At 44.1% G+C, this 14,489-nt stretch overlaps 1 protein-coding gene across 1 annotated transcript in view; it reads left to right on the top strand.

Moving 5' to 3' along the window:
- Positions 1 to 1,920: 1,920 nt before the first annotated feature.
- Positions 1,921 to 14,489, top strand: part of LOC106569730 (protein APCDD1) — a 34,166-nt gene continuing 21,597 nt past the window's right edge. Inside the window, exon 1 of the mRNA XM_045694509.2 lies at positions 1,921 to 2,555. Within this exon, the coding sequence (XP_045550465.1) occupies positions 2,516 to 2,555 (40 nt within the window). The 5' untranslated portion in view covers positions 1,921 to 2,515. The remainder of the gene's footprint in view (positions 2,556 to 14,489) is intronic.

Consider the following 14,489-nt stretch of genomic DNA (forward strand, 5'->3'; position numbering starts at 1 on the left):
CGTTCACAGATCACATCCCCGCGTTCACAGATCACATCCCCCCTGTTCACAGATCACATATCCCAGGTTCACAGATCACATCCCCGCTGTTCACAGATCACATCCCCGCTGTTCACAGATCACATCCCCGCTGTTCACAGATCACATCCCCCCTGTTCACAGATCACATCCCGCCTGTTCACAGATCACATCCCGCCTGTTTACAGATCACATCCCGCCTGTTCACAGATCACTTCCCCCCCTGTTCACAGATCACTTCCCCCCTGTTCACAGATCACATCCCCCCTGTTCACAGATCACATCCCCCCTGTTTACAGATCACATCCCGCCTGTTCACAGATCACAATCCCGCCTGTTCACAGATCACATCCTGCCTGTTCATAGATCACATCCCCCCTGTTCACAGATCACATCCTGCCTGTTCACAGATCACATCCCCCCCTATTCCCAGATCACATCCCCTGTTTACATCCCCGCTGTTCACAGATCACATCCTGCCTGTTCACAGATCACATCCTGCCTGTTCACAGATCACATCCCCCCTGTTTACAGATCACATCCTGTCTGTTCACAGATCACATCCCCCCCCATTCACAGATCACATCCCCCAGAACTCCCGAAGGCCAATAGGAGAATAAGACAGAACTCCTGAAGGCCAACAGGAGAATAAGACAGAAATCCTGAAGGCCAATAGTCTCACAGGGAGGAATGTCAAAGCCAACAGTTCAAAGAAGCAAGAGGTCAAACCACCAAAGCCTTAATGCTAGTGTATGTGTATGTGTGTGTGTGTGTGTGTGTGGTGTGTGTGTGTGTGTGTGTGTGTGTGTGTGTGTGTGTGTGTGTGTGTGTATGTGAGTGTGTGTGAGAGTGTGTGTGTGTGTGTGAATGTGTGTGTGTGTTATGTGGGTGTTGAGCAGAAAATCACTTGGCACACAACTCTCCCCTCCAGACACAAGTACGGGCTAGAGGAGGAGGCAGTACATTATTTGGAAACGTAATGTAGATAATAATACATCAATACCCTCCAGAACAGAGGAAATAAACATCACAAAAAGCATTGTTATGATGTTGGCTAGTTTGGCAACTTTTGGTCCATTCCCAACTAGGATTCAATATCACTCCATTTCGAACATGTCTTACTTTAGCCTACCCTTTCTCTTTTCTTTGTTAAAACAATAATCCAAAAAACAGAGTCCATTTATTTATGAAATATACTTGTTTTTTCAGTTGTATATGCTTAAAAAAAAAGAAAAAAAATCTCTGTTTTGCATCTAATGTGAGAATGTAGACTAGACTCATTCAGACAGTATACACAGTACCTTAGTGGCCAGGCTACATGGATACACACTCCTCACCCCCCAATACAAACTCATCTGGAAGGAGGAGTGGAGTTTACAGTACCTTAGTGGCCAGGCTACATGGATACACACTCCTCACCCCCCAATACAAACTCATCTGGAAGGAGGAGTGGAGTTTACAGTACCTTAGTGGCCAGGCTACATGGATACACACTCCTCACCCCCCAATACAAACTCATCTGGAAGGAGGAGTGGAGTTTACAGTACCTTAGTGGCCAGGCTACATGGATACACACTCCTCACCCCCCAATACAAACTCATCTGGAAGGAGGAGTGGAGTTTACAGTACCTTAGTGGCCAGGCTACATGGATACACACTCCTCACCCCCCAATACAAACTCATCTGGAAGGGGGAGTGGAGTTTACAGTACCTTAGTGGCCAGGCTACATGGATACACACTCCTCACCCCCCAATACAAACTCATCTGGAAGGAGGAGTGGAGTTTACAGTACCTTAGTGGCCAGGCTACACGGATACACACTCCTCACCCCCCAATACAAACTCATCTGGAAGGAGGAGTTAAGAGTTTACTCTCGCTCTCTATTGGTGGACACACAGGGTTCAGATCATAATGAATTAAGTTCTCACCGAATACGGTTGAATTCTTGTATAGTACAGGAAGGAGCATGCTCATCAATACACTATTTTATTCATTCGCGGGATGTTCTATGTGGTTTTGGAGAGACACAGAAAAACATGTAGGCAACTTCTGAAGCGGATATTTCTTCTCTTGGAATAGAAGACAAGACGCACTTCAACTTCGGATTGGTTCGGGAGGAAAGTCGTTCGTTGCGTTGAAGCATACTAAACAAAGTGATTCAATTATTTCTTTGCGGTGACGAAAATTTAGTTTGAATACATTTAAATCGATATCTTCCACACACACACACACACACACACACACACACACACACACACACACACACACACACACACACACACACACACACACACACACACACACACACACACACACACACACACACACACACACACACACACACCGCTATTTATCCGATGTTTGGTCAGATATCACTGAGCCGAAACTATGGTGATAGAATGTTGGATTCGGTCACGGATTTGACGCGCCGTCGCTAAAGGAATAACACATCTTCAGAGAAACAAAACCTCATCGCTGTTTCCAGAGTGTGAAGGAATGGAGCCTTCCATAGTATTACTGCTTATGACAGTTTTCGGTAAGACATTCAACAAATATATGTTTACTGAAATACTATTCATGTGGTTCCTTATCTAATCATGCTTTTGAAGTAACTATAATTTATCCTTTTTTTTTTAAATTGGAATATTCCTTTTAATTGGGGTTAATATGAAATACGCTTTAGGAATATAATAGTGTGTGTGTGAAGTGATGATCAATTGATATACCTGGTTTCCACTACTATAATTACACGGGTCCCGTGTGGCTCAGTTGGTAGAGCATGGTGTTTGCAACGCCAGGGTTGTGGGTTCGATTCCCACGGGGGACCAGTACGAGAAAAAAAGAAATGTATGAAATGTATGCATTCACTACTGTAAGTCGCTCTGGATAAGAGCGACTGCTAAAATGTAAAAATGTAAACTAGACGTTATAGACCAGTGGTATTCAACTCTTACCCGACACGTTCCGGGGGCGCCTGCTGGTTTTCTGTTCTATCTGATAGTTACCTACCTGTTGTCTAAGGCAGTCCCTGATTAGAGGAAAACAAGCAGTGGAACTGGGGGTTCAAGACCCTCCATATACGGTTAAACTATGTACTTTTAGTTAAACTATTTTCAACCTATTTTTTCCTCTATAGGCCTAATATGACATTTTATAATGATAAAAATACCCATGAGTGGAAAAGTTGTCACCAGAACTTCCCACAGAGAACAGAACAGAGTATTTGGTAGTGACATATGTTTGGCCACATTGGTGGACATATCTGAGGCAGAGAATGCAATATAGCGTAGCCATGGGCAACAGGGCAGATGAACACAGCGGGAGACGTACACACACCAATACACACACACCACTACACACACACACCACAACACACACACCACAACACACACACCACATCACACACACCACTACACACACACCACTACACACACACACACCACTACACACACACACACCACTACACACACACACACCACTACACACACACCACATCACACACACACCACTACACAAACACACACACACACCACTACACACACCACTACACACACACCAACTACACACACACCACATCACACACCACTACACACACACCACTACACACACACCACTACACACACACCACTACACACACACACCACTACACAGACACCACTACACACACACCACTACACACACCATTACACACACCACAACACACACACACACACACACACACCACTACACACACACCAACTACACACACACCAACTACACACACACCACTACACACACACACCAACTACACACACCACTACACACACACCAACTACACACACCACTACACACCCACCACTACACACACACACCACTACACACACACACCACTACACACACACCACTACACACCCACCACTACACACCCACCACATCACACACACCACTACACACACACACCACTACACACACACACACACCACTACATACACACCACATCACACACACACACACACCACTACACAAACACACACACACACACACCACTACACACACCACTACACACACACCAACTACACACACACCACATCACACACCACTACACACACACCACATCACACACACCACTACACACACACACCAGTACACACACCAACTACACACACACCAACTACACACACACCACTACACACACACACCACTACACACACACCAACTACACACACACCAACTACACACACACCACTACACACACACCACATCACTACACACACACCACTACACACACACCAACTACACACACACCACATCACACACCACTACACACACACACACCACTACACACACACACACCACTACACACACACCAACTACACACACACCAACTACACACACACCACATCACACACACCACTACACACCCACCACAACACACACACCACATCACACATAAACACCACTACACACACACACACCACTACACACACACCACTACACACACACCAACTACACACACAACAACTACACACACACACCAACTACACACACACACCACTACACACACACACCACTACACACCCACCACTACACACCCACCACTACACACCCACACCACTACACACACACACCACTACACACACACCACTACACACCCACCACTACACACCCACCACTACACACCCACCACATCACACACCCACTACACACACACACCACTACACACACACCACTACACACACACACACACACCACTACACACACACCACTACACACACACACACATCTACACACACACCACTACACACACACCACTACACACACACCACATCACACACACCACAACACACACACCACAACACACACACCACAACACACACCACTACACACACACACACACACACACACACACACACACACACACACACACTCACACACACACATTTACACACCACTACACACACACACCACTACACACACACACACCACTACACACACACCACTAAACACACACACCACTAAACACACACCACTACACACACACACACTACATACACACACACACACACACACACACACACACACCACTACACACACGCGACTACACACATACACCACATCACACACACACACACACACACACACACACACACCACTACACACACCACTACACACACACACCACTACACACACACCACTACACACACACCACTACACACACTAGATTACTGGAATAGAGCTGACCCGTTCCATCTGCTGGCTATGACAGTACGGACAATGAAGCCAAAGACTTGGCCAGGACTTCAAATGAGCTGCAAGATAAAATATATATTTTAGAATCCACTTATCCTTAAGTGTGTTTAAATGAAACTAACATTCAATTAACTGGGGCGTTATTGTAGTCTTTCCCTACAGCTGTAACACCAGGCTGTCAGACTGGATCAGTGTCAGCTGTAACACCAGGCTGTCAGACTGGATCAGTGTCGGTTGTAACACCAGGCTGTCAGACTGGATCAGTGTCAGCTGTAACACCAGGCTGTCAGACTGGATCAGTGTGGGCTGTAACACCAGGCTGTCAGACTGGATCAGTGTGGGCTGTAACACCAGGCTGTCAGACTGGATCAGTGTCGGCTGTAAAACCAGGCTGTCAGACTGGATCAGTCTCAGCTGTAACACCAGGCTGTCAGACTGGATCCGTGTCAGCTGTAACACCAGGCTGTCAGACTGGATCAGTGTCGGCTGTAAAACCAGGCTGTCAGACTGGATCAGTGTCAGCTGTAACACCAGGCTGTCAGACTGGATCAGTGTCAGCTGTAACACCAGGCTGTCAGACTGGATCAGTGTGGGCTGTAAAACCAGACTGTCAGACTGGATCAGTGTGGGCTGTAAAACCAAACTGTCAGACTGGATCAGTGTCGGCTGTAACACCAGGCTGTCAGACTGGATCAGTGTAGGTTGTAAAACCAGACTGTCAGACTGGATCAGTGTAGGCTGTAAAACAAGACTGTCAGACTGGATCAGTGTCGGCTGTAAAACCAGACTGTCTACCTTGGCTACTTGAGGAGGGGTGGGGTCGAGGTGAGGAGGAGAATTATTTAAGATACTGTTTGCAGTGGATGTGAGCTTCGACTAGAAGCCAGTCTAGTGTGCGGAGGAGTGGGGTGACATGAGAGAACTTGGGAAGGTTGAACACCAGGCGGGCTGCAGCGTTCTGGATAAGTTGAAGGGGTTTGATGGCAGAAACGGGGAGCCCGGCCAACAGAGAGTTGCAGTAGTCCAGACGGGAGATGACAAGAGCCTGGACTAGGACCTGCATCACTTCCTGTTTGAGGTAGGGAGCGGTCACTGCTTTGATGTTTGCAGAGAACAACAGGGTGTTGTCCAGGGTCACGTCAATGTTCTTTGCACTCTGGGAGGAAGACACAATGGAGTTGTCCACCGTGATGGCGAGGTCTTTGAGCGGGCAGACCTTCCCTGGGAGGAAGAGCAGCTCCGTCTTGTCGAGGTTGAGGTTGAGGTGGTGGGCCGACATCCAACCTGAGATATCTGCCATGAACGCAGAGATGGGTGTCGCCACCTGGGTGTCAGAAAGAGGCGGAAGGAGAAAAGTAGTTGAGTGTCATCCTCATAGCAATGATAGGAGAGACCATGTGAGGATATGACAGAGCTGAGTGACTTGGTGTATAGAGAGAAGAAGAGAGGGCCTAGAAGTGAGCCCTGTGGGGGACACCAGTAGCGAGAGTACGAGGTGCAGACACAGATCCTCTCCACGTCACCTGTTATGAGCGGTTTGCCAGGTAGGGTGCAATCCAAGGTACTTTAATATCCATTTGGTTAGAATATAAACCAACGTTGTCTTAGATATATGATGTCGGAGGAGTTCTCAAAGCCAATGTTCACAACAGATGTGGAGTCCTCCAGCTCCAGCCCAGGCAGGCAGGGGTCCCAGTTGTTTTAGCTCAATGGTGGTCCTGGGCCAAACTACATGGGCCAATTGGAAATGTTCACTGTGGTTTGGATTTCTTCTAGGAGCTCTGTGGTTCTCTTTGATTTAGATAGAATCCAATGGGAAATGATTGGTAGAGGAGGAGGAGGAGGAGAAAAAAGCCTAGTAAAGAAAAAGAGGAAATAGCCGGGCCATTCGGCCTCGGATGGCAGTGGCTTTAGATATAGGACTAATGAAGGAAGGGTTATGGACTTCTACATAAAAGAAATATAAACCGTGAACCCCCCCACACAGATACAACGCTAACATCATTATGAGGAGGACAAATATGGACATTGGTGAGATTGCTGTAATTATGTGTAGTTATGATCAAAATAGATATTTTCTATAAAAGTCTTTGAATGGGTTTCGTCCCTTGGTGTGAAAGTGTTTCTTCCCTGGTGTGAAAGTGTTTCCTCCCTTGGTGTGAAAGTGTTTCCGCCCTGGTGTGAAAGTGTTTCCTCCCTGGTGTGAAAGTGGAAGTGCAAGGCCTCACGTTGCTCAACAGTACATGCCTGTGTAACCGACGTGAAATGGCTAGCTGGTTAGCGGTGGTGCGCGTTAATAGCGTTTCAATCGGTGACGTCAATCGCTCTGAGACCTTGAAGTAGTTGTTCCTCTTGCTCTGCAAGGGCCGTGGCTTTTGTGGCGCGATGGGTAACGATGCTTTGTGGTGGTGTCAGTCGTCGATGTGTGCAGAAGGTCCCTGGTTCGACCCCAGGTAGGGGCGAGAGGAGAGGGAGGTACAGTACTCAACAGTACATGCCTGCTGTCATTTATGGTTAGAAAGAATATTCTAAAAGAGGTTGTCCACTTATCTGGGTAATACTTTTAAAGGTAACCTATATACAGTGTATATACATATATAAGTCAATGGTGGTTGGTGCCGTTTAAGATGAGGGAGGACGATTATATTTTTTAGGAGCATGGCCTTATTTCTATTACAGCATATTGGATGACTGTCATTCATATTCCATTCACCCAGTTCAATGTAACATCGATACGTTTAGCCTACTACATGATACTCAAATGTTCCCTGTACACGTCATGAGGTTGCTACAACCTAGCCAACGAATGGTCAAGAGAAATTTGAGTAAACAAGGTGACAGACATTGACACATTCAATACCACCTTGCACAGTCTTGCCTGCATCTAGCTGATCTAGGGTGTAATCATTAGTCCAACAGTTGCAAACAAGAGTTTCTATTGGACAAATTCAGGTATGTTTATCCCAGTTTCGTTCCGTTTGCTTCCGTTTAAGAAAAGTTTTTCAACAGAATTGGTGGAATGAATACACCCTCGATCGCACGCAAAAAAAAGTTCCCTTTCATAGCAGCCACATACAAACAGCATGATCCCTTTGATCGTTGGATAATTCCTTCACACATCTACGCGCTCTCCTCCTCTTACCTTTTCCCCTTCACTTCTGGACTTCAGTGCACAACACATCAGCTGTCTGTGACCAGGCGAAAAAAACGTTCCAAGCCAAGCCTTCGTATCATAACCGCTAAGCGCCTCACAAAGCCTACATCATTTTCACCATATTAGCTAATGTCAAGTCAACATATCTACTAGAACTAACACGTTAGTAAACCTGCTACAATCATGCAGTACAGTGTACAGTTAGCAAGCAGTATAGCAGTTACACCGGCAGGTCCCGGTGGCAATAAATTAATAAAACCAAAAGTTTACCTTGATTTGGAAGAGTTCCAGTGTTGGATAGCCATAGCCAGCTAGGTAACATAACATCCCTCTGTCACGCCTGCTCCCGCTCCCCCTCTCTGGCGCTCGACGGTGCCAGGCGGCCATTATTACGCACACCTGTCACCATCATTACGCGCATCTGCACAATATTGGACTCATCTGGACTCCATTACTTTGTCGATTGACCTTCTGTATCTGTCTGCTCCTCAGTTTGTTCCCCGTGTCAGCATTATTGTCGTTGTGTTTTCCCCTGTCCAGACGCTGTCCTTGTTTGTGTCTTGTCCGTTGTTTATTAAATGTTCACTCCCTATACTTGCTTCTCGTCTCCCAGCGTCTGTCCTTACACCTTCTCTGTTTGAGCCGGGTGTTTGAGTAGGCTAAACTAGCTAGCTAAGTGAAAGTGAAAAACATGAAATCTCTCTCTTCTTCTCTCTTGCTTCTCCTGCATTATTTAAAGAAATTAATTTGTTCAAAACTGTTCAACTGTTGTTTTTGTCTCTCTTTGAGTCAACTACTCGCCACATTTTATGCACTGCAGTGCTAGCTAACTGTAGCTTATGCTTTCAGTACTAGATTCATTCTCTGATCCTTTGATTGGGTCCCATTCTACAGTAGGTTCCATTCTACAGTAGGTCCACCTTCTACAGTATGTCTCATTATACAGTAGGTCCCATTCTACAGTAGTCCACCTTCTACAGTAGGTCCACCTTCTACAGTAGGTCCACCTTCTACAGTAGGTCTCATTATACAGTAGGTCCCATTCTACAGTAGGTCCACCTTCTACAGTAGGTCCCATTCTACAGTAGTCCACCTTCAACAGTAGTCCACCTTCAACAGTAGGTCTCATTCTACAGTAGGACCCATTCTACAGTAGTCCACCTTCAACAGTAGGTCCCATTCTACAGTAGTCCACCTTCAACAGTAGGTCTCATTCTACAGTAGGTCCCATTCTACAGTAGTCCACCTTCAACAGTAGGTCTCATTCTACAGTAGGTCCCATTCTACAGTAGTCCACCTTCAACAGTAGGTCCCATTCTACAGTAGTCCACCTTCAACAGTAGTCCACCTTCAACAGTAGGTCTCATTCTACAGTAGGTCCCATTCTACAGTAGTCCACCTTCAACAGTAGGTCCCATTCTACAGTAGTCCACCTTCAACAGTAGTCCACCTTCAACAGTAGGTCTCATTCTACAGTAGGTCCCATTCTACAGTAGTCCACCTTCAACAGTAGGTCCCATTCTACAGTAGTCCCCATTCTACAGTAGGTCCCATTATACAGTAGGTCCCATTCTACAGTAGTCCACCTTCTACAGTAGTCCACCTTCTACAGTAGGTCCCTTTCTACAGTAGGTTCCCATTATACAGTATTCCCCATTCTACAGTAGGTCCCATTCTACAGTAGGTTACCATTATACTGTAGTCCCCATTCTACAGTAGTCCCCATTCTACAGTAGGTCCCCATTATACGTTAATCCCCATTCTACGGTAGTCCCCATTCTACAGTAGGTCCCATTCTACAGTAGTCCCCATTCTACAGTAGGTCCCCATTCTACAGTAGGTCCCCATTATACAGTAAACCCCATTATACGGTAGTCCCCATTCTACAGTAGGTCCCATTCTACAGTAGTCCCCATTCTACAGTAGGTCCCCATTCTACAGTAGGTCCCCATTATACAGTAATCCCCATTATACGGTAGTCACCATTCTACAGTAGGTCCCATTCTACAGTAGTCCCCATTCTACAGTAGGTTCCCATTATACAGTAGTCCCCATTCTACAGTAGGTTCCCATTATACAGTAGTTCTCCATTATACAGTAATCCTCATTCTACGGTAGTCCCCATTCTACAGTGGGTCCCATTCTACGGTAGTCCCCATTCTACAGTAGGTTCTCATTATACAGTAATCCTCATTCTACGGTAGTCCCCATTCTACAGTAGGTCCCATTCTACGGTAGTCCCCATTCTACAGTAGGTCCCATTCTACGGTAGTCCCCATTCTACAGTAGGTCCCATTCTACAGTAGGTCCCATTCTACAGTAGGTCCCATTATACAGTAGTCCCCATTCTAGTAAAGTGTTCCTCTGATTCAGTCTCTATTTGTATAACATCCCAGCAGATTCCACCTGGTCCAGATAAGGGCTTGCGTCCCCAATGGCAGCCTATTCCCTACATAGTGCACTACCTTTGACCAAGGCCCATAGGGAAAGTAGCGCACGATGTAGGAGATAGGGTATCATTTAGGACGCGAACAGCCGAGGTCTATAACATCCTCCCAGAGCGGTTTCCTCCTTCTCCAGATCAGCTGTACTGTAATCTGTAATCCACCATACCTGATTCATAGGACTCCATCCTCCCAGGTTTGGCTGTAGCGTGTGTGTGTGTGTGTGTGTATGTGCGTGTGTGTGTGTCTGTGCGTGCGTGTGTGTACGCACGATAAGGTTGTTCCTCTCAGGTTTGGCTGTAGTAGAAGGATGTCTGTTTTACCTCAGAATCTGATTGTCTCCTGAGCCCTGTGTTTTCATCCTCTTGTCATTGAGAGGAAATCCCACTGAATACCTTACCTTCGCTGAATCTTGATGGAGGTGTGTGTGTACATATGTGTGTCTGTGTCAGACGTTTGTACTGTACTGTATATGGTAGGTACTGTAGACCTAACAGTTCACCTCGCATTCATTCACCTGCCAGTAAAGCTGTGGTTCAACATGCAGTAATTTCCCTCTGACTAAAGGATTTCTGGATAAGAAAGTGTTTACATACAGCGCCTTTGGAAAGTATTCAAACCCCTTGTCTTTTTCCACTTTGTTACGTTACAGCCTTATTCAAAAAAAAAAAAAAATGTTTGTTTTTTAACTCAGCAATCTGCACACAATACCCCATAATGACAAAGCGAAAAAACTGGTTTTTAGAAATGTTTGTACATTTATTAAAATAAAAACGCTGCAATATCACATTTACATAAGTATTCAGACCCTTTGCTTTGAGACTCGAAATTGAGCTCAGGTGCATCCTGTTTCCATTGATCATCCTTGAGATGTTTCTACAACTTGACTGGAGTCCACCTGTGTCAAATTCAATTGATTGGACATGATTTGGAAAGGCACACACCTGTCTATATAATTGTGATATATTGTGATGTCATTATGGGGTATTCTGTGTAGATTGATGAGGCAAAAAAAAAAAAAAAACATTTTAGAATAAGGCTGTAACATGACAAAATGTGGAAAAAGTCAAGGGGTCTGAGTACTTTCCGAATGCACTGTAGCACATCTCTCCAGGTCTCCCTAGACTAACACACACACACACACACACACACACACACACAGAGCCCGGTGTTTTCTGGTATCCCAAGTCCGAAAACAATTCTGTTCAGGTCCTTTCCTCTGGAAGGAGGAGGCTGGCTGGGGCTAGGAATACACGCTCACACACTTATTGTGTTCTTCTTATTTCTCATTTTAATTTCTCCTGTTTTTTGTTCTACCTTATGTTATTTTTAGTACTACATTGTTATTGATTACTGTATTATTGGGTTTAGAGATTGCAAGAAAGGTATTTAATTGTATTTGTGCACGTGACATTAAAACGTTGTGGGACGTGAATGGGCTGCAGGTGTAAACCACATTCGCTGGCGGAGAGAGGAGATCTGTGAAGTGTAAAGTGATCTCCTTGTGTGATCTCCTCCACACGGCCCCGGGGGGGTGTGTGTGTGTGTGTGTGTGGTGTGTGTGTGTGTGTGTGTGTGTGTGTGTGTGTGTGTGTGTGTAACCAGCGAGCAAACACTGACAGCGTTCCTAATGCTTAGTATCGTTCCGGTATTCATATCTACTAGTCTATCAGCCAAGTCACTCCAGATCCAAGGTGAAATTCAACATTTGTCCAGGTCCCCAGGATGTTGGGAGATGTATTTATAAAAATGGCCACTAGGGGAGCAACGGTGAGCGCTATTACCATCCAGTAGGATAGCTCCGGCTTTGACGGTCGCATGTTCAATCCCACTGCACTCGTTTTTATTTATTTGTTTTAAACCGATCCCAAACCTTAACCATTCTGAATTAATGGGTAAATTTAACCGTAGAAATTTGACATTTATCTGGACAAGATGTCAATAAGAAATAATTTAGTGATGATACCATTTGGCTAAAACAGCTGGGTATAACCTTACAACAACAAAAAATATGAACAAATATTATTTAAAAAAATACATTGCTTTTCCGATAATATTTATGAACACGTTTGAACAAATCACATGTTAAAAATTTCCCGTGAAAAACAAAACAAAAACTAAAATTCACAAGTCAGACACATGGATTTTCAACTTTTTCACATTAACAAATCACATGTGAAGATGTCACGTGAAGCGAGAAAAAGAAACATGGTTTTCGGACACCTGGGAAGCTTCAAATTGATTTTTCACATGTATATTTTTCACATGACTCAGACACATGGTTCCCAACATTTCAACTTTCACATGTGTGCTTTTGCAACCAGCGGGATTAGAACAGGGGTCTCCCACAGGAGACGCCAATGTCTTGACCATTGGACAAAGAGGGCTGACACTGGGTTTGTCTTCCATATTTATTATCAATTTCTCTCAATCTCAGAATATTGACTGTTCAATTAAAAAAAGGGTCTGTCAAACATTTAAAAATGTAATCGAGTTAATCGCAGGATTTGAGATGATTAATCACAAATTCTCAATTACTAATTTACAAAAAAATAATTATATAAAAAGCCTTACAAGAATATTGATGTCTTGATTTTGTCCAAAGTAATGTTAGCAAAATCAGGTCAATTAATAAAGCAATTGATAAATTGATAAAGCACATCCCATAGAAAATGTGTGGGCAGAACTGCAAAAGCTTGAGCGAGCAAGGAGGCCTACAAACCTGACTCAGTTACACCAGCTCTGTCAGGAGAAATGGGCCAAAATTCACCCAACTTATTGTGGGAAGCTTGTGGAAGGCTACCCGAAATGTTTGACCCAAGTTAAACAATTTAAAGGCAATGCTACCAAATACTACTCGAATGTATGTAAAACTTGTGATGAATGTGATGAAAGAAAGAAATAAAAGCTGAAATAAATCATTCTCTCTACTATTATTCTAACATTTCACATTCTTAAAATAAACTGACCTAAGACAGGGAATTTTTACTAGGATTAAATAAGAATTTGTTCTTAACAGACTTGCCTAGTTAAATAAAGGTTCGATTATTATTATTTTTGAACATAACAAAAGGTGGTGTTAATATGTAAACTTCAAATTTAATACAAGTGAAAGTAAGTGTTTCACATGTGAAATGTAAGTGTTTCACATGTGAAATGTAAGTGTTTCACATGTGAAATGTAAGTGTTTTTTTGCTATGGAGATTTGGATTCTTTGTCCCTTAGGATACACTGTGCTACAAATACATGCACAGATTTCGAGGTTTGTTGTTGTTAGTAGTAATTGTAGTTTATTATTATTATTATTATTACATGTAGGCCTTACTTGGCAGCTAAAAGCGTATTTGCATTATTGAATAGTTTTACAGTGTATTGTGTATGAATTGTCCTTCATAATACAGTAGTGATACTGTAATGAGCCGTGTGCATGAATATAACCAGATAGGAAACCAGTTTGATATAACCACAGCTGAATTCCAAGGGGTTAAAGAAGGATATTACCAGGCAAGTCATGTCTGTTAAAACATATTTAAATCAAAGTCCTCATATTTCAAGGCTTATCTTGTGATATTACAGTATTTAAGGTAAGGTCTTCATATTTCAAGGCTTATCTTGTGATATTACAGTATTTAAGGTAAAGTCT

This window comes from Salmo salar, chromosome 14 (assembly GCF_965601325.2).
Source record: "Salmo salar chromosome 14, fSalSal1, whole genome shotgun sequence".
NCBI classification, from domain to species: domain Eukaryota; kingdom Metazoa; phylum Chordata; class Actinopteri; order Salmoniformes; family Salmonidae; genus Salmo; species Salmo salar.